An 18,154-nucleotide genomic window follows, 5' to 3' on the forward strand; every position below is an offset into this window, starting at 1 on the left:
TCCATCGACGGTGGCTTTCTCAAAGTAGATAGGCATGTCAATCTCTTGACTTAAACCGACCTCCCAGCGGACCTGTCCGAGTGATTCAACATGCTCGTCACTGTAAAACAGCAGTAGGCCCGATATTGGTTGATGGGACTGATTATGATCCCTGCAAACCTGTACCTTGACAAGGCCATTGAGCGAAGCTTTTGTCATATACCACGTCGTCGTTATTGAGCCTTGGCCGGACGGAACTTCCGGGGGTTCAAGTCCAGTGTCCACGGGCAGCAGGCTGAGAGCTCCGCTCTGAGATGGGTTACTACAAGTAACCCCAACTTCTGTAATGTATTTGCAGTATGGGTCAAGCCCATCGTGGAAGATTCCCGAAATTGGGCCGTCGCTTTCCTTGACCAGAGAAATGTACTCACACCCATTGAGCACACCAGTTGGAAGTTGGGGCCCAAATGTAACGGATCTTCCTAAGGATGTTTGCAGCTTCGGCCGGTGAGTAATCGAAGAGTAATTGGGAAAGATAGGCTTACATGTAAGACAGGGGTGGAGGCTGGCCCATGACAAATTCGAAACTTCCGAATCCAGGCTCCTGTAATGGATTCTTGTCGATTCAGTGGAAAGTAAAACCACTGTCTGTGGCTATTATTCATGCGCTCGCCCATTAAACCGACGAACTCCTTGAATGCTTTCGATTTACCCGAGAAACCGTGTATACCAGCCATCATACCATTACTACAGCAGACAACAAGACCTTTCACATGGGCGTCGAATTTCAAATAGTCAAATCGATGTTCGTCGCGGAAGCTGTAAATATTCCAAGGGTGGAACTTGGGGGGTGAAGGAGTAGTCCAAAGTATGTTTCTTGAATATGAAACACTTCCATTAGCCTGCCCCAGGTGGATACGTCGCACGAACAGACCCTGGAAATATCAGCGCTCGTTCATCCACTGAGTATCAGGTGCTCATACATCAAATTCCACTTCAACCTCTATACTGGAAGCCTTCGGTTTGAGAATCTCATACCATGGGGAGCCATCGGGTTTTGGCATTGAGTTATTGTCCATAAATTGTATTCCACGTAAGCCGACAGAGTCAAGCGATATAACAATGTTGCAAAATTCATGCGGGATATTCATGCGATGTACTGGAGAAGTGCCAGTCGCTTTTAAGGGTGTGTTGCTGAGACGTGCCACGTAAGCGATACCTCGGTAACTTGTCTCCATCACCCAAATATCTTGTGTGAGCTTGACCCGTGAAGCCTGGGTTTCAGAGTAGCTCCTCAATTGTGCAATCAGGCGACGACTCTCGCCTAGTACGTTCAAATACCAGCATGGAGCAATTAGCTCAGAGATTGTGAGCCTTATCTCCGCTGGCAGCTTCATAAATAAATCTTGTCTGAAGACTGATTGAATAATTCTTCGAGTATATTCGCTCGACAACCCTTCTAGTATGGGTGCGATTTCTCCAGGTGTACTGTCTTGAAATTTCCAAGAGGGCCTCGTGGCATCAGCAAAATCCCCTAGTTCCTCAAAGGTGGGCTTTTCCGATGGCTCATAACTGATCAGCAGAGTGTCACAGCATTTTGCATGAAACCAAGCTCTCGGATATGGCGCACGAAAACAGATCAGGCATGGGAGTTTACACGCTGGAACTGAAAGCACGTTTTGATGCACATCTATGAAGTGGATCAGACAAAAGTAAAGGCAGACGGAGAGATGGATGACATACCAAGGATGGTCGTCCCAGGAGTGGGGGCTTGTCTGCACAACGAGCATGAGGACATGGCCACATGGATATCCTCTTCAGGGGCCATTGCTTCCGAAGGTCCGAGTCTCTGTGAATGAGAGTGATGTTGCTAGCACATACTCATGGGGCCCGCTCCCCACCAGTTGGAGATAAGAAGTGTGGATCGTGTAATCTGGATTGATAGGCACTTAGTCAGCACATGTCTAAAAATACAGTAGTAAGTTGTCACTGCATATGCGCAGAATGTAGGAAGAGCTGTTAGAATCTCGGGTTATTCTCCCCTCCAGAGTCCAGTATGGGCAGTCTCTTTTGTCTTTTGTCAATGCTGTTAAAACATGTTAGATGTCGAGGAGCTCCGCAGTTGTGGGCCACGGCCCGCTGGGCCGATAAGATACTAATAACTTCAGCCTTCAAGTAGTAGTATGCACATTTTGATGACAAAATTTGAGAGAGAAAATGTAGGAGAAGATAGTTAAAGATAAAAGAAAAGTATATTGAAACATATAGATGTTGGGATATGAGTACAATCAGCGCGCAAAATTGAAACCGAACACCAAACACCTCTTCCATCCTTGGACCATCCTAAACATAATTCATTATCATAATACAGGATAACAGGCAACACAAACGCAACTTCAAAAAACCCCTACTCTTTCACTCTCTTCTTGGGACGTCCCCTCTTGGCCGCTTGCCCAGTTTCTTGGTGGCTGGGCCCGTCTTCTTTGGCCGCCCCATGAAGCGAATGACTGAATGTCGCGCAGTCCCAAGCCTCTTGGATGATCTTGGGCTCATCTCCCGTCTCTGGCTCAATGAAGTCATCTTTCGTAAAGTATCCATCCCCAGATTTAGGATACTGGCGGTATTCAATGGCTTCGTTGTCGGAAATGTCTGATTTTACAGACTTGCTCGGGGATCCTGAGGTTCGGTCCTCTCCCTGCTGAGATCCGTCGAGGGTAGGCTTCAATAGCTTAGCGTTGCCATTTTTGGAGCGGGCATTTTTAGCCTTGGGTTGAGCTTCAGCTATAGCTTTCGCTGTACGTTCCGCAGTACGTTCCCCTGTACGTTCCGCTGCAGGTCCCACTTCAGGTTCTGGTACAGCACTGACAGACTGCGCACGGGTCTTGGTGCTCACAAGGGGCTTGGATGACTGGGCGGAGGTAGTTCTTGGCCGCTTTGCGCGGGTCTCGACCTCTTCATCTGGTTTGACATGCTCATGCTGCCTCTTCTTTGTGCCAGGAGAGACGGAGTTGGTATTGCCGTGTTGTCGAGGCCAACTGTAAAAGTCACTGTGGAAGCTTTCCATATCGACGGGGAACATGGCGACATCTGGGTTTTCCATGGAAACCTTGAGAGCAAGCTCGGCGAGTTCAGCATGCGAAAGCTGGCTAAGATACTTCCGTCTGGCGTCGACGCTGTATTCGGAACCATTGATCACCCGAGGGGGTCCAAGCCGCGGGTATAGGAGGTTCTTGCGCTTCCGGGGTACTGATTCTTTCTCTGGAGCCGGGACTGTATTTTCCACGGGTCGGCATTTAGAGCACCACCATCCAGCTGATGCCACCAAGACGACATAATCGTCAATTGGCGGATCATGGCATTTTTGGTGCCAAGTGTCGTTGCATCCATCGCAGAATACAATTTGATTGTTGGAGGGCGAGCTACCCCGGTGACACTTGACGCATACAATGCTCGATTCTTTCTTTGCAGCACGTTTGCCTTTGCCCTTGCCTGGAGAGGGAGCTTGAGCTGGCTCGTACGTGGTGGGGGCCTTGATAGCCCGGCCGGCCCTGGTGACAGACATATTGAAAGTGCGTGAAAGAAAACAGAAAAGGAGTGGAAACAACAAAGGAAAAAAGGAACCAAGCAAAAGAGATTTCCTGTGATGCAGGTAAAAGCGCCGCTGAAAAAAAAAGAAATTTCGGACGGAAAGAAGAATAGAAGGGAAGAAAGCGAAGTGAGAGATGAGAGGTCTTTATGCCACGCAAACACCACGCGCGCCCTTTTCGGCGGTTCCTCCAAACAAGTCGGTGAATACCCCTCTCCCTCCCATTGATTCACCGTTCTGGCTACGCACAATCCTGGTGAGGTAGATTTGCTGGTATCTTGGTTCTAACTTTCAAGGTGAAGATGAACGTCTGTGACCCGAATATCTGTATAGCCTCACGTGATCATTATCGGTGGGCCCACCAGTTGCCGATTTAAATCCTATACATAGTATGTACACACTCTCAATTTTTATAGCACGTACAATTAAAATTGTTATTGTTTTTCTTTATTTCCACAATCTTTGCCTGGTAATCTTGGTACTGGAAAACCACGAACTGGTCATTCAGGGCAGATGATATGCTTTCTATCATTTCAGGCATTCGTCCCCCGCTCAAAGTGTGTTGGTCCAGGGTTTCCAATGTATTTAAAATCAGCGAAACCCCGGGTCGATGGATTGAGCCTTGAGGAAAGGATTTTCCCAACCTCAAAATCCCACCAAGTGATTGAAAACACCTTGAACTCTTGTCTTTTCTCTGATGAGGTGTGATTCAGCCTAGGCGTTGCCTAGTTCGTGGGTATAAGTGATGACCTTGTTGCTCCATCTTTGGCCTTGGACATATGTTTCGACAAAGAATGAATCGTAGGAGGTTGGGCCCAATGATGGAGCCCGCCCACACACTCGATATTGTGGAGGTCTATAGCTCTGGCGTGGCTTGAGCCAAGGGGAGAGGAGGAAGAGCTTGAGCAGCCATCTCCCTCCCGCGAGCTTGCTTTGCTGGCATATTATGCGAGTCTGTAGAGAGAATGTAGAATTAGTTTAGCACATCAAGATTTGAGCTCAATTTCGAAGGAGATGACAAACTCAGAGCTTAGTTACAGCAAACTGAGGGGATTATGAGTGGATGGGCTCTCATAAAATCCATGGAAGAAGCTGGTGGGAAATATAACCCGCAAAATTCCTCATACCTACTCGCTAAACCGTTCCAAGTGAGTGATCCAAAGCCACAAGCAGCAACGAGACTGAACAAATAAGCACTTGAGAAGAGGCCTTTCAATGTTGCAAAAAGATAGGCTGTTGCCCGTATTTATGTCATTGTCATTTCCATGCTATTGAGCCCAAGAGACTCTTTATGTACATAAGTGCAGTATGTTGGCGCTATAAACATCTCCCGAGGTAATTCTTAGGGCTTATTCAAGAGATCACACCCTGTTCTTTTAATTTAGCAATATCCGCCTCGCCATATTCAAGAACACTACCAAGGATCTCATCGGTGTGTTGGCCGAGTGTAGGTGGAGGGGAGCGTATGCCGGGAGTAGCTTCGGAGTACTTGATGGGAGTATTGACCAGCTTGATGGGGCCACAGGCTGAGTGTTCGACTTCAGTGACCATATTTCGGGCCAGAACTAATATCGTAATTAGAGAGAGAGGAAGAAACCTCCGCTAGGAGAGCAAATTCAATCGCCAGACATACCGTGCTTGTGGTTCAATGTGCCCTGAATATCATTGACAGCCGCATAAGGCATTCCACTGCCCTCGAATATCTCCAGCCATTCCTGCGTGGTCTTCTGTTGTGTCGTGGTCTCGATCAACCCATCAATATCCGCTCGATGCTTGACGCGATCGCTGTTCGTCACAAAGCGCGCATCAGTCTTCCATTCTGGGAATCCAAGTCGATCACTAAGCACGCCGAACAATCTGTCATTCCCGCCACCGAAAAGAATGTCTCCATCAAGGGTTTTGTAGCTCCGGTATGGTACAATGGATGCTAAATACGAACATTAGTCAGTCTCCTCTGGAATGTAATTTTTGATCACAAGCGGTCAACTTACGGTGTGCTGTGCCCCATCGGCCTGAGTCCTTCTGTCCACTGATCAAGGCAGAACTAGCCAAGTTCGATAACGTGGCGACTTGACAATCACTCAAACAGGCATCAATGTGCTGGCCTCTTCCTGTGCGGACCCGCGCAAGCAAAGCTGCCATGATCGCATTGGAAGTATAAAGACCGGTCGTCAAGTCAGTGACTGCTACACCGACTTTAACCGGGGCACCGTCTCGCGCTCCGGTAATGTGCATTAATCCCATCTCAGCTTCCACCATGACGTCGTATCCGGCACGATTGCTGTAGGGTCCGGTTTGGCCATAACCGGTAATACTGGCATAGATCAACTTGGGATTGATCTTGTGAATGGTTTCGTAGTCCATGCCGTATTTTGCGAGGCCACCTGGGAGGTAGTTCTCCACCAACACATCGCATTCCTTTACGAGTTTGTGGAGAATCTCGACGCCAGACTTGTGTTGAAAGGACAGTCCAAGGGACTTTTTGTTGCGGTTAACCTGCAGCTCAATTAGTATTTTCGATCAAGTCCCTAGTATGCACTTGGATGAGGGTATACCAACAGCAAGGTAGTAGGCACTCTCACCAGGGCCTTTCCTCGAGTCGTCTTCATATTTGGCATAAGGTGGGCCCCAGGCACGAGTATCATCACCTCGCACGGGGTGTTCAACCTTGATGACGTCGGCTCTGTCACGAAATTAATTGTCAGAGATAAGATGAAACAACAATTTAAAGACCAAAATGCATTATTGGGAGTTCTGGGTCCTCACATACCCTAGATCACCCAGAATCTGAGTACAATAAGGCTATTGAATGAGGCCAATTTAGCAATCAATTCTGTAGAAGGAACATATTGAAGACAAAAAGAAAAGAAAAAATAACAACTCACACCTGCTAGAACTCGGGTCATATCAAGCACCCGAATGCCCGCCAAAGGCAGCGTACCATCGATACTTGAAGCTGGACTGGAGTAGCCCCTACTAGACGGCATGCGCCGCAAGGCACTGCTAGACCAAGCTAAGCACGATCGCCGAGCAAGAACATTCGATCGAAGTGCGACAGCCATCGTTCAAAAATACAATTGTCAAACACTCAAAGAATGCAAAGAAAGTGCAACAAACTCTCCGGTTCTGGGAATAAGGAATGTTTATAAAGTGCTAATAGCGGTATAAGGGAACCTCCGTTGAAACGCCGACAGTGGCAGACACCGCTCGGTGCGGAGTCCTAGGCCGAGGTCGATCACCGAACTCCCAACTTTTCTCCTTCTAGAATCTATACACGCCAAAATGTTCACTGGCCTCGTCGAGACAATTGGAAGTGAGTTTATTAAGCAATGTTATATTCTGAAGTCCATAGTAGCTAACAAAGCTCTTTTTCAAATTCAGCCGTCACGGCCCTGGAGCCCCTCGATACCTCGTCGAGCGGGGGCGGGGGAACATCACTGACGATCTCCGACTGCGCAGAGATCCTGGGAGACGCGCACTTGGGCGACAGCATCAGCGTCAATGGTACATAGCCTCCCCTATTTCGAGAACCTGAATAATCTTCAACCTTGAGCTGGCCCCTAACACGGAAATAATTTGTCCAGGAACCTGCCTCACTGTGACCGAGTTCGACAAGACCTGGTTCAAGGTCGGAGTTGCGCCGGAGACCCTGCGTCGCACGAATCTCGGGTCTCTCGTGGCCGGATCATGCGTCAATCTTGAGCGCGCTGTTGCCGCGGATACGCGGATGGGTGGACATTTCGTGCAGGGCCATGTTGATACCGTTGCGAAGATCCTTTCTGTCACTCCGGACGGAAATGCCTTGACGTTCCGGCTGCAGCCGCGGGAGAGGGATATCCTGCGCTACGTCGTCGAAAAGGGATACGTTACTCTGGACGGTGCCAGTTTGACTGTGACCAAGGTCGTTGATGGCGCGGATGGTTATTGGGAGGTTATGCTTATTGCCTACACGCAGGACAAGGTTGTTACGGCTGCGAAAAAGCCTGGCGAGGAGGTCAACGTTGAGATTGACATTGTGGGTAAATATGTCGAGAAGAGCGTCCAGGGCTACTTTGCCGGTACTGCCGGGGGAGATTTCGCTATCCTCGAGAAGATGGTGGCTCGCATCGTTGACGAGAAGCTCAAGAAATAAAAGGAAATAAGTGTAAAGGCTACAGGGAAACAAAAACCCCAATCTTATGCCCGTGACGAGAATAAACATCATTAAAATTCAAGAAAGCATTATGCATATTTTTTTTCCGTTCAAAACATTGATTCGCAAACTCCATGTACATGTACACCGGAAACCACCATGAGGCTCGTGGGTATAGAATTGGGATCATTTTGTGGGCAAGTCTGAAAATCTTGACTATAGCCACGCTCTTACTCCTCCATAGACTCGTCTCCATCGCCAGCTTCAGGCTCAGAATCCTCATCTCCATCGTCTTCCGCGCCAAAGTCGTCGCTGAGCCAATCGGCCTCGTCATCCATTTCCTCATCCTCGTCGTCGTCCTCCACCTTCTCGCCCTTAGATCTCGCCTTGGCCTTCTCTGCCTTCTTCTTCTCAATATTATCCTTCTGCAGCTTCTTGCGAGCTGCCTTCTCCTTGCGGCGGACGGCCCAGGTCTGTTCCAGAAGCTTCTTCTCTCTCTCAGTCTTAGTGACATAGTCGTGCCACATAACCTGACCATCACAGACACCATCCTCGACCTTCATCAATCGAAGCTTGAGGCGGGGGCCCAATTCGACCAGCTTGACGGCCCGCTTCTCCACACCCGGTGCAGTAGCAGGCTTCTTCTCGCCCTTCTCTGCGGCCTTTTGGCGTTGCTGCTCACGCTTGTTGAGAACTCTTCGGGTTGCACTCTCCAGAATCTCCACCTCGTTGTCCGTGTCCAGCTCTGTCTCGGAAGCAGATGTGTAGCCTGCCGCGGAGGGATCGAGCAAGTAGTCGGCAGCGTCTTCCAGTTTACCGAGATTTGGGACAGTGGCCTTCTTCTTTTCTCTGTTTCGGATTTCCTTGGGGTCCAGACGACGGATGCGTTTTGACACACCGGTCTTCTTCGTAGCAATGGCGTAGTGTCGGAGACTGAGGACATATGATCCGTCGTTCTCGGTAGATGGCTCACGGTTCAACAACATGACACGACGAATAGAGTGAAGGGGGGTGGCTTGCGGGTTGATGGGAGGGAAAAGGGATTGGAAGATTGTGGTGGTGAGAGACTCGAGGCGCTTGGGCACCTTGGAGTCCTCTGTGACATCTGCGGTGTTGAAGTTGTTCATCACCAAAAGAGGTGGTGTCTTGTGATCCTGGCCTCCACTCTGGGGGCGCTTCATTGCGCGCTCAACGTCTCGGCAGAGCGAATAGTTCTCGACTTGGAAATGCATGGTCGGGCCGCGAGGTGTGACTGCAATACGCATGTTGGTGTTTCCGGTGGCGGACTTGGAGAAAAGCATCAAATGTGTGACACCGAGGGGACCGGCCATGACGGTGTAATCGCGCAGTCGGTTGGATTTGCGTTCCTGTAAACACGATTAGCAACAAAACCATGGAGGCGATTTTTTCAATATCCCATACCTTCAATCGCACTGCTGTTTCGGGCTCCATCATCCGTCGAACATCCTTGACCAATTGGCTGACACTGGTACCAACCTGCGAACCGCCAATTCGAATGACCATAGACTTGGGGGTCTTGTTCATAGAAGCAGCGCCGGCCTTGTTAGACCCTGAAGAGGCATTTTGCGGCCGGAGGTGAGTGCGCTTCTTAACACGTGCTTTGGCCATGATGGGCTATATGGTATCGAGTCCTCAAAAATAAAATATCAAAAGGATGGGGATATGAGAAGCTTCAGCTCTTCTCTGGTTGGTCTTTGATTTTTTTTTCTCCAAAAAATCCCAGCGGAGAAGAGCGGAGGAACGATGTTGCGGACCCACATTAAATTATTTTGAGATGGATCTCGACCGCGATCAACTTTTTTTCTGGAATAACATCAAAACTTCCTCAAGATGCCTCCAGTCAAGAAACGCAAGGTCGCCGAAGAGGCGCCTGCTGCTGAAAAAGTCGATGCTAGCTCCCCAACCCCCGAGGTTGGCGACGACGCCTCGGAGGATACCATAGAGCCCACCCCCGAGACCGCCGCAAAGAAATCCTTCAAGGATTTGGGTGTCATGCCTGAGCTCGTCACTGCTTGTGAGAAAATGGGGTACAAGGCGCCAACACCGATTCAGGCAGAGTCGATCCCAGCTGCTCTAGAGGGCCGCGATATCATCGGTCTCGCAGAAACTGGTTCCGGAAAGACTGCAGCTTTCGCCCTCCCGATCCTCCAGAGTATGTTGTATCTCCGCCTGATCAGCATAACCAGCATTTACTGACAACATTCTAAAGCTCTCATGGACAAGCCCCAGCCATTTTACGCACTGATCATCTCGCCTACCCGAGAATTGGCCTACCAAATCTCGCTAGCCTTTGAGAACCTTGTACGGACTCTTCATTCTATACTATCCAACACGTTCTAATCTTCTTATAGGGTTCGACAATTGGCGTCCGGACAACAGTTCTTGTTGGTGGTATGGACATGGTCCCTCAAAGCATCTCGCTCGGAAAGAAGCCTCACATCATCGTCGCGACCCCCGGACGTCTCCTCGATCACCTTGAGAACACAAAGGGATTCTCTCTTCGCGGCCTGAAATACCTCTGCATGGACGAAGCCGACAGACTTCTTGACATGGACTTCGGTCCTATCTTGGACAAGATCCTGAAGGTGCTTCCTCGCGAGCGCCGGACATTCCTCTTCTCCGCTACTCTGAGCTCCAAGGTTGAGTCTCTCCAGCGTGCATCTCTCAGCAACCCGCTCCGTGTCTCTGTTTCGAGCAAGTACCAGACCGTTTCCACGCTGCAGCAATACTTCCTCTTGAGACCTCACAAGCACAAGGATGTCCACCTCATCTACCTCCTCCAGGAATTCACAGGTCACTCTTGTATCATTTTCATGCGGTATGTTACTATTGCGACTCTCTCGGATGTCGTGACTTTTTTCAATTCACCATCTTCCCCCGGATGGACGAGAAGACAGGCGCTTATTATAACTTTTTAGGACTGTTCACGAGACCCAGAGACTCGCTTACCTTCTGCGTGCGCTCGGATTCCCTGCGATCCCTCTCCATGTATGTTCCCGAATCATCACCGCACCCGTGAACAAGTCGTATACTAATACCATTTTCAGGGACAACTCTCTCAATCTGCACGTCTGGGTGCGCTCGGCAAATTCCGTTCTCGTGCTCGCGACATCCTAGTTGCTACTGATGTCGCAGCTCGTGGTCTCGATATCCCTTCCGTGGATGTCGTCCTCAACTACGATCTGCCAACAGACTCCAAGACTTACATTCACCGCGTGGGAAGAACCGCCCGTGCTGGTAAGAGTGGTGTCGCCATTTCTTTTGTCAGCCAGTATGATGTGGAGATTTGGGTAAGTTCTCGTATTTCGTTATACTTTCTCGTTGCAAGATCGAGGGCTAATGAATGTAATAGCAACGTATCGAAGGTGCGCTTGGCAAGGAGCTTCCCGAGTATGATGCTCCAAAGGACGAGGTCATGGTTCTCGCCGACCGAGTCAGTGATGCACAGAGACAGGCGATTGCGCAAATGAAGGATTACGATGAGAAGCACGGCAACAAGGCCGGAAAGAAGCAATTTGGAAAGGGCAAGCGGGGTCGTGACGAGATGGACAAGGAGGAAGGCTAAACTCGCTTCTGGCGATATGAAAATGGAATGTTTTGATTGATTGATGGCTGGCCCATCGGCCCAATGACTTGGTTCTTGTATAATTTTACGTCCCTTTGGGAGAAAAAGTACGAATGAAAAAAATATCGTCCTACATGGTGGTTTTAAGTATGCACTTTTAGTTTAAGTTCCAGAGTCATGCTCAATGAGCATGGGTATGAGTTTCATTACTGCATCAAAATGATATCGAAAGTATTTTACTAGGGCCGTAGCTCCCTTCTATTACAGGAGACCCCAGTTGCAAAACGCTGTCGTGATCTTTTGTAGCGAACAATTTTCCACTGTTCGCATGTCTAAGTCATTTGACTGTTTCACTGCTGGCCATCGGAGCTGCCCGCCTCGCGAACGGCATTGGCGACGCGAGTAGCAAGATCATCCGCCTCAGACCGGCTAGCGGCCTCAGCGTAGACACGGACAGCATCTTCAGTGCCACTGGCACGGGCAAAGCTGCGGCCCTTGTTGTACCGGGACTGCAGAGACTCGACCTTGGCCTGGAGACCGGCAGGAGACTCAAGCTTGCGCTCGGCATCGTAAGCCTTGAAGATCGAGCGGTCCTTGACCTCAACTCGCACAAGGCGAGAGGGCAGGTCAGTGTAGGTGCCCAGCCACTCCTTGGGGCTCCAGCCCTTGTGGGCAAGGATTGCCTCAACGAGCAACATGTCAGAGAGGGCGTCACCGACAGCCTGGTTAATCAGATCGGTAAGAGCCTGGAGAGTTTCCAGGGCACTCTTCTGAGCCGGGGACTGAGGCTCGGTGTTGTTGATAACCTTCATGGCATTCTCTGAGAAAGTGACGGTACCGTGTCCGTTAGCCTCGAAGTAGACTCCGACGTCGAATCGGAGAGCGGCGTGGTGAAGGTGCTTGACACCGGTGTTTGTGCAGATGATGGGGAGCTTCAGCACCTTCTCAATGTAGTCGGTGGAGGCGCCGTTGGCGTATGCTGTTTGAACAACACCAATCTTCAACTTTTGGGCAATACCGGCGTTGCGGGCAAGGTCGCCAATGAAAGAAGCGGCGAGGGTAGCAATGCGATCACCATCAAGCAAACGGAAGACGTTGCTCTCGTCGGAGAAGTAGTAAACCAGACGGTCAGCATCACCATCCAGAGAGGCACAGCGATCGAGGGCGACAGCCTTAGAAGAGGGAGGGGCACGTTGCTTTGTCTTAACATAGTCGGCACCGCACTGGGTACAGTTAGTGGATGTTCATATGGTTCAAGGGAAAAAACATACATCGAAGTTCAGGCTGTCAGGGTTGATCACATCATCGTTGATAACCTTAATCTCGAGTCCGGAATCTAGGACCTTGATCAACTCCCGCAACTTAGGGCCACCCACACCGTTGGCACAGTCGACAGTCAAGGAACCCTGAACCTTAACTCCCCGCATAACCTTCTTGAAGGACTTCGTAAGCTTGTCGTAGTAACCCTCCTCGGAAGGCTCTCCGTATGCGTATTGTGTTCCGAGAGTGTTCTTGCAGCGCACAACGTAGTGGAGTTGAGGGGTGGTCATATACTTGAAGTCGATGAACTCGACCTCAGTTGCAGTCATGGCAGCGCTGAGCACACCCACGAGACGAGAACCGGAGGCACGAGTATCGCGGGCATAGACCACGCGGGCCGGGTTAGTTACCTTAACATCGATCTCCTTCACAAGTTGATCGTAGACATCGGCGATGGACTCGAGCGGGGCATTGGCCAGGCGGGTTGCATATGTCTCCCATTCAGCCTAAATAGGATGGTGAGCTTAGGGAATCAATGAAATTGTAGGAATAACGTCGGTCTTACTTCAAGCATCTCGCCCTGTTAACTCGGATAGCGTTAGAAGGTCTTCTTTGAAAACAAAATCACATAGCCATTGGATTCTTACCATCGGGTCAACCAGCTTGACTCCATTGTCCTCCGCGGGGTTGTGGCTCGCAGTCACCATAACACCGATCCATTGGCCGCTAAGCTTCTTAGAACGCAGACCAGCTAGCAGGCCAACGGCAAAGACAACGGTGTTGAGGAGGTCACTTCAAGGTCATGGCAGTTAGCGATGACCGACGTCAACAAAGCCAAAAAAAAAAAGGACGATCGCGGGGAGAGGTGTGGAGACAAGGGCTGATCGGTGTTTACTGGACTCACGCTTTCATGCGAAACTGTCGCGAGGTTAGTAAGAGCCCTAAAAAAAGGTCCATAACGTAGTGCGACTTACCCCTGCGGTACCATATTCAAAAACCTTTCCTTCGGGCTTTGTATACTGCAGCGCAGCCTCGGAGATTGCTTTCTTGACAGCCGGGGAGGCCATTGTGGCGGAAATGTGCTGCGATCAAACAGGAAGCTGAACAAACTAGAAGTTCTTGTTTCTGTGGAGAGGCGCGCAACGAGTCTGGTATTTTAAAATGAAGAGGAGATGTGGGAGAGGAAAGAGTTACTTGAAACCAAAAAAAGAAACAAGAGAGGGGCTCGCGGGTGAGACACGGGCTTAATGCGACGACCTTAGCGGTGAGCCAATGGCGGGGAACCCAGTACAAAATGTTTGTGATCAGTTACATTATCGGGTCGTGGCAATAACACCCCCACCCGCAATTCGCGGCGTGGAAATTAATTATTAGTTGCGCTCAGATTACAAGATAAACTTGGAAGTGGGGAGAAGAAAGGTACAAATATTGACTGATTATTACTATAGCCACGGGTCTACCGGAACCTCCAGGGCTCCATCCGTCTTGTTGTACACCAAAAATGAAAATAAAAAACATCATACCTAAGGTGTTTCTCACCCAATTTTGGGGGATAGATGGCACAAATTTTATGCCCACTTTATTTTACGCCTTGAGTCTGTGGCCGGCAATGTCATCTTGCGTATCCTTGATAAGGAAACTGTCGGGCAGAAGCGATATGCGTTAGTCAATGCATGAAGCAACGCAGAAAAAGAAAAAAAAAAAAAAACAGTGCAAGAAAGAAGCGAGGGACTTACGAATACCACCAGGCTGTGGGGACCACGGTACCCAGATGCCACAGGCTATGCGCGTCGATCAATCCATGCCAAGGTGCAAAGTCGAGCAACTCTAAGCTCATGGCGAGGATGATCCAAGCCACAATCATACCAGGCCAGGCAGTCCAGGACTTAAGGTACTTGTTATACCGGAAAATACTGAACCCAGTCCATAGGACATTCTGGATGATACCAACCACCACGTTGGCCGCCATATTGTAAGTGTAATCCCAGGACCAGAAGGTGAGATAACAGACATGCATGGTGTACAGCAGCAGACAGATAACTGTCCACAGCCGACGCAAGGTGGGTCGGTAATTCGGTTGTTCAAGGTCTAGACGCAGAATCCGGATCACGGCCAGATAGAGACCGAATAGGACACTGGCACCAGCGCCCCAGTAATCTAGCTTCTCCGTGATAGGGAAATCCCTGGTATGGAAAAGCATACTGAATGTCCAACTAGCCAATCCAAAATATCCAAACATCATGTAGTATGGTCGAAGTGAGTGCCATGCGGGGATGTTCTCCTGGACCCGGGACATGCCATTCCAGTGGGCGGCGAAGTTGAAGAAGGAGAAGAGCACAGAGAAGGGCTCCTGCATCCCCAGAAGGCGGCGGAAGGGCCATTTGCCATGGAATTGAACGATCGGGTGTAGCATTGGCGGGTCACGCGAGACTCGACGGTCGGTAATGACATGTTGACAGGTATAGTCGCATTCAGCTGGGCAGGTCCATAATAACAAGCGGTGGTGCAGAGCTGCAGACGGTCAGAATGAAAGCTGGAGAACAGAGTCGGAACAATGTGGCCTTACGTAGCACGGAGTTTCCAGAATTGCAATTCTCGGTTTTACAAACCTGGGGAAGGGAGGGGAAAGTTAGCTTTGTGCAAGGGTCTCATTGGGGAGGGCCAAGTAGGAAAAGGTTACCTGGACACATTCTCTAAAATCAGGGAGATGGTCACCCAGAGATGCCGAAGACTGGCCCACGAGACAAGCCAGGAGAACCACGGCAAGAAGAGTGGAAGTGTTCACTCGGTAGGCACCCAAATTCATGGTGTTCTGTAACTTTTAATGGCGTGACACGCGTCAGCATGGAGGAAAGATCAGTCGGGCGGAGCTCCGGGCGGCCTGGGAAGCATCCGCGGTAGTCTTGGCAATGACAGCACAGCGTTTACATTCAAGATCGAAAGGCTGAGAGTTGCATGTCTGGCTTAATTTTCACCTTTAAATTTATTTCTGATTCTCAACTCTGACTCCAGGGCTGACTTGGGGTTTCAGGTATGAGTTTTATAAATTGGTTAACAAGAAAATCCAAGTATCTTTTTACGATCCAGCCCTGGAGGTTCAAACTTCAGCCTCAAAATCTCTTAGTCCTATATGCACATGCAGACTCTTGAACACGTCAACATTTGAATCGCACTATTTGAATTTGTACATGAATATATTTACTTATGGCATCCCAGACTTTACACTCTCTCCAAGGCTGAGCTTGAGTCCACATGATGTCCACTTTTACGGTTCATTTGGACACATTTGAAATAAATACCTACTAGTCCAATGTTACATATACTACTCCATACATACAGACATGGTACCCAGAGTACATATTGAGAGCTTCAAAATTCCCTCTTCCTGCACCAGATCGATGGATTGTTACTACATATACTCCGTAGGTAACCTTAAAATACCAACGAGTCTGAGTTAACCTCGGAAACAATTGAGCACCTGATACATGGTAGATAGTACTCATAGGTGGTAATTAGGTAGGCATTTCAGGTATAAATAGTACATATAGATGGTGCTTCGAGTACTTCAAGGTACATATAAATTGATGACTGCCCAGCACCTCCGGTTGCCCTGGACCCTTTGTTTTGTATACAAACTCCTAGCCCTAACTGCATCACGTGAGAGGGCTTGTCCATCCGCGTGATGTTATCTACACGTGATAGCAAGCCAGATAGGCTTAGCGTGGTTGCAGGCGGGGAGATTTTTTGAGTAAAGCTTGGCGTTAGGACTTCCGCGAAAAAAAAAGTTCGAGACATAACTTACCAGGTCTTTCACTTAGACCATCCTCTTGCATTTTTCTTTTCTTCTTCACATTTACTTTGAACCATCTATTTAACCACACATAACCAGAATGAGTGGATCTGCAGCCTCTCACCCCGATGGGGTTATCACCAGCAGCGCCGATCGCATGGTTGGCATGGAGCACGCTGAAGTCCGCTACTTCACCAGGTATGTCGTTCCTGATATCTGGTTAAGATGTTATATCGAAATGTCCAGAAGCTAATTGGTATCTCAACAGCTACGATCACCACGGTAAATACATACAGACAAGTCCTTGAGAGTACGGTGGCGGTTTACTGATGCGTTTATCTTATTCACATACAGGTATTCACGAGGAGATGCTGGTAAGTTAACTCGATCCTTTGCTAAGACCATACCGTGAATATAAATCGATTGCTGACCAATTATTGTGCTCTATAGAAGGATGATGTCCGTACTCGCTCTTACCGTGATTCGATCTACCAGAACCGCCACATCTTCAAGGACAAGGTTGTCCTGGATGTTGGCTGTGGTACTGGTATTCTGAGCATGTATGTGTCTCGGAAATAATCCATTTGTTAGCATCCATGCTTATAATCCTCCAGGTTCGCTGCTCGCGCTGGTGCTAAGCACGTCATTGGTGTGGACATGTCCTCCATCATTGAGAAGGCCAAGGAGATTGTCGCCGTCAACGGCCTGTCCGACAAGATCACCCTTCTCCAGGGTAAGATGGAGGAAGTTCACCTTCCCTTCCCCAAGGTTGATATCATTATCTCCGAGTGGATGGGTTACTTCCTTCTCTACGAGTCCATGCTGGACACCGTCCTGTACGCCCGTGACACCTACCTTGCCGAGGGTGGTAAGATCTTCCCTGACAAGGCCACTATGTACGTTGCTGCCATTGAGGACGGCGACTACAAGGATGACAAGATTGGATGTAAGTGAATTGCGAACCCCCAACCTTTTATTGGCCACAGATAACTAACTCGACTTGTACAGTCTGGGACAACGTTTACGGCTTTGACTACAGCCCGATGAAGCAGATCGCTCTCACCGAGCCCCTCGTCGATACCGTCGAGATGAAGGCTCTTGTGACCGACCCTTGCCCTATCATCACCTTTGATCTGAACACTGTTACCGCCGCTGACCTTGCGTTCCGCGTGCCCTACAACCTTATCGCCAAGCGCAGTGACTTCATCCACGCCATGATCTCTTGGTTCGATATTGAGTTCAGCGCTTGCCACAAGCCAATTCACTTCTCTACCGGCCCCCACGCCAAGTACACTCACTGGAAGCAAACCGTCTTCTACCTCCGTGACGTGCTTACCATTGAGGAGGGTGAGACTGTCTCCGGTTGGATCGAGAACCGCCCCAACGACAAGAACAAGCGTGATTTGGATATCGACCTCTCTTACAAGTTCGAGATTAATGACCCCACTCGCTTCGCCGAGGGCAGCTGCTCCTACCGCATGTGAGTTTTATCAAATGAATAAGGCTTTGTGTATACGAATTTGTACTGACGTCCATCTAGGTGCTAATTTGAATGATTTTAATTTTCGTTCGTCCTTTTCTACGATCATTCGACGCAGTTACACGTTTTGAAGAAAATGTCTCATTGCTGATGCAATGCGGCATAGCATGGGTAAGGATCTACACAGGGCGATTTAACATGGCTTCCGGCCTCGTTTTTTTCACTGGCGTTTTTTCATCTGGGTGGCAGGTAAAAGGCATTATATGGCGCGATATGGAGAGATTTTATGAAGCTCCTCGACATCTGGAAATTACCAAGTAGATACCCCGAGTCGATGCTTA

At 49.2% G+C, this 18,154-nt stretch overlaps 8 protein-coding genes across 8 annotated transcripts; 3 read left to right on the forward strand and 5 right to left on the reverse strand.

Moving 5' to 3' along the window:
• Positions 1-2,386: 2,386 nt before the first annotated feature.
• Positions 2,387-3,541, reverse strand: N7466_000137 (phf1/phf2 family PHD finger domain-containing protein; the record flags this gene model as incomplete). The annotated part of the gene is made up of 1 exon (XM_057159535.1): positions 2,387-3,541. One exon carries the CDS (start codon positions 3,539-3,541, stop codon positions 2,387-2,389), a length of 1,155 nt encoding a protein of 384 aa, XP_057025783.1.
• A 1,377-nt stretch (positions 3,542-4,918) lies between these two features.
• Positions 4,919-6,627, reverse strand: N7466_000138 (CaiB/BaiF CoA transferase family protein; the record flags this gene model as incomplete). The annotated part of the gene is made up of 6 exons (XM_057159536.1): positions 4,919-5,130; positions 5,199-5,492; positions 5,557-6,061; positions 6,125-6,248; positions 6,336-6,367; positions 6,451-6,627. 6 exons carry the CDS (start codon positions 6,625-6,627, stop codon positions 4,919-4,921), a joined length of 1,344 nt encoding a protein of 447 aa, XP_057025784.1.
• A 220-nt stretch (positions 6,628-6,847) lies between these two features.
• On the forward strand, positions 6,848-7,697 carry N7466_000139 (riboflavin synthase; the record flags this gene model as incomplete). The annotated part of the gene is made up of 3 exons (XM_057159537.1): positions 6,848-6,878; positions 6,947-7,069; positions 7,150-7,697. 3 exons carry the CDS (start codon positions 6,848-6,850, stop codon positions 7,695-7,697), a joined length of 702 nt encoding a protein of 233 aa, XP_057025785.1.
• Positions 7,698-7,927: 230 nt separating this feature from the next.
• N7466_000140 (Brix domain-containing protein) lies at positions 7,928-9,326 on the reverse strand (the record flags this gene model as incomplete). Its single annotated transcript, XM_057159538.1, has 2 exons — positions 7,928-9,064; positions 9,120-9,326. 2 exons carry the CDS (start codon positions 9,324-9,326, stop codon positions 7,928-7,930), a joined length of 1,344 nt encoding a protein of 447 aa, XP_057025786.1.
• Positions 9,327-9,548: 222 nt separating this feature from the next.
• On the forward strand, positions 9,549-11,283 carry rrp3 (RNA-dependent ATPase RRP3; the record flags this gene model as incomplete). The annotated part of the gene is made up of 6 exons (XM_057159539.1): positions 9,549-9,870; positions 9,928-10,019; positions 10,070-10,536; positions 10,637-10,706; positions 10,766-11,008; positions 11,071-11,283. 6 exons carry the CDS (start codon positions 9,549-9,551, stop codon positions 11,281-11,283), a joined length of 1,407 nt encoding a protein of 468 aa, XP_057025787.1.
• A 350-nt stretch (positions 11,284-11,633) lies between these two features.
• agm1 (phosphoacetylglucosamine mutase PCM1) lies at positions 11,634-13,610 on the reverse strand (the record flags this gene model as incomplete). Its single annotated transcript, XM_057159540.1, has 6 exons — positions 11,634-12,506; positions 12,555-13,049; positions 13,109-13,123; positions 13,191-13,335; positions 13,448-13,461; positions 13,518-13,610. The coding sequence occupies 6 exons, from the start codon at positions 13,608-13,610 to the stop codon at positions 11,634-11,636; spliced, it is 1,635 nt and encodes a 544-aa protein (XP_057025788.1).
• Positions 13,611-14,127: 517 nt separating this feature from the next.
• On the reverse strand, positions 14,128-15,349 carry N7466_000143 (PGAP3/PER1 family protein; the record flags this gene model as incomplete). Its single annotated transcript, XM_057159541.1, has 4 exons — positions 14,128-14,182; positions 14,280-15,054; positions 15,110-15,152; positions 15,224-15,349. The coding sequence occupies 4 exons, from the start codon at positions 15,347-15,349 to the stop codon at positions 14,128-14,130; spliced, it is 999 nt and encodes a 332-aa protein (XP_057025789.1).
• Positions 15,350-16,433: 1,084 nt separating this feature from the next.
• On the forward strand, positions 16,434-17,880 carry rmtA (protein-arginine omega-N methyltransferase HMT1; the record flags this gene model as incomplete). The annotated part of the gene is made up of 7 exons (XM_057159542.1): positions 16,434-16,531; positions 16,602-16,615; positions 16,688-16,707; positions 16,784-16,893; positions 16,948-17,279; positions 17,342-17,813; positions 17,874-17,880. The coding sequence occupies 7 exons, from the start codon at positions 16,434-16,436 to the stop codon at positions 17,878-17,880; spliced, it is 1,053 nt and encodes a 350-aa protein (XP_057025790.1).
• Positions 17,881-18,154: the final 274 nt, after the last annotated feature.

Source organism: Penicillium verhagenii (assembly GCF_028828195.1).
Source record: "Penicillium verhagenii strain IBT 33310 chromosome Unknown utg000002l_segment0_segment0, whole genome shotgun sequence".
Classification (NCBI taxonomy): Eukaryota; Fungi; Ascomycota; class Eurotiomycetes; order Eurotiales; family Aspergillaceae; genus Penicillium; species Penicillium verhagenii.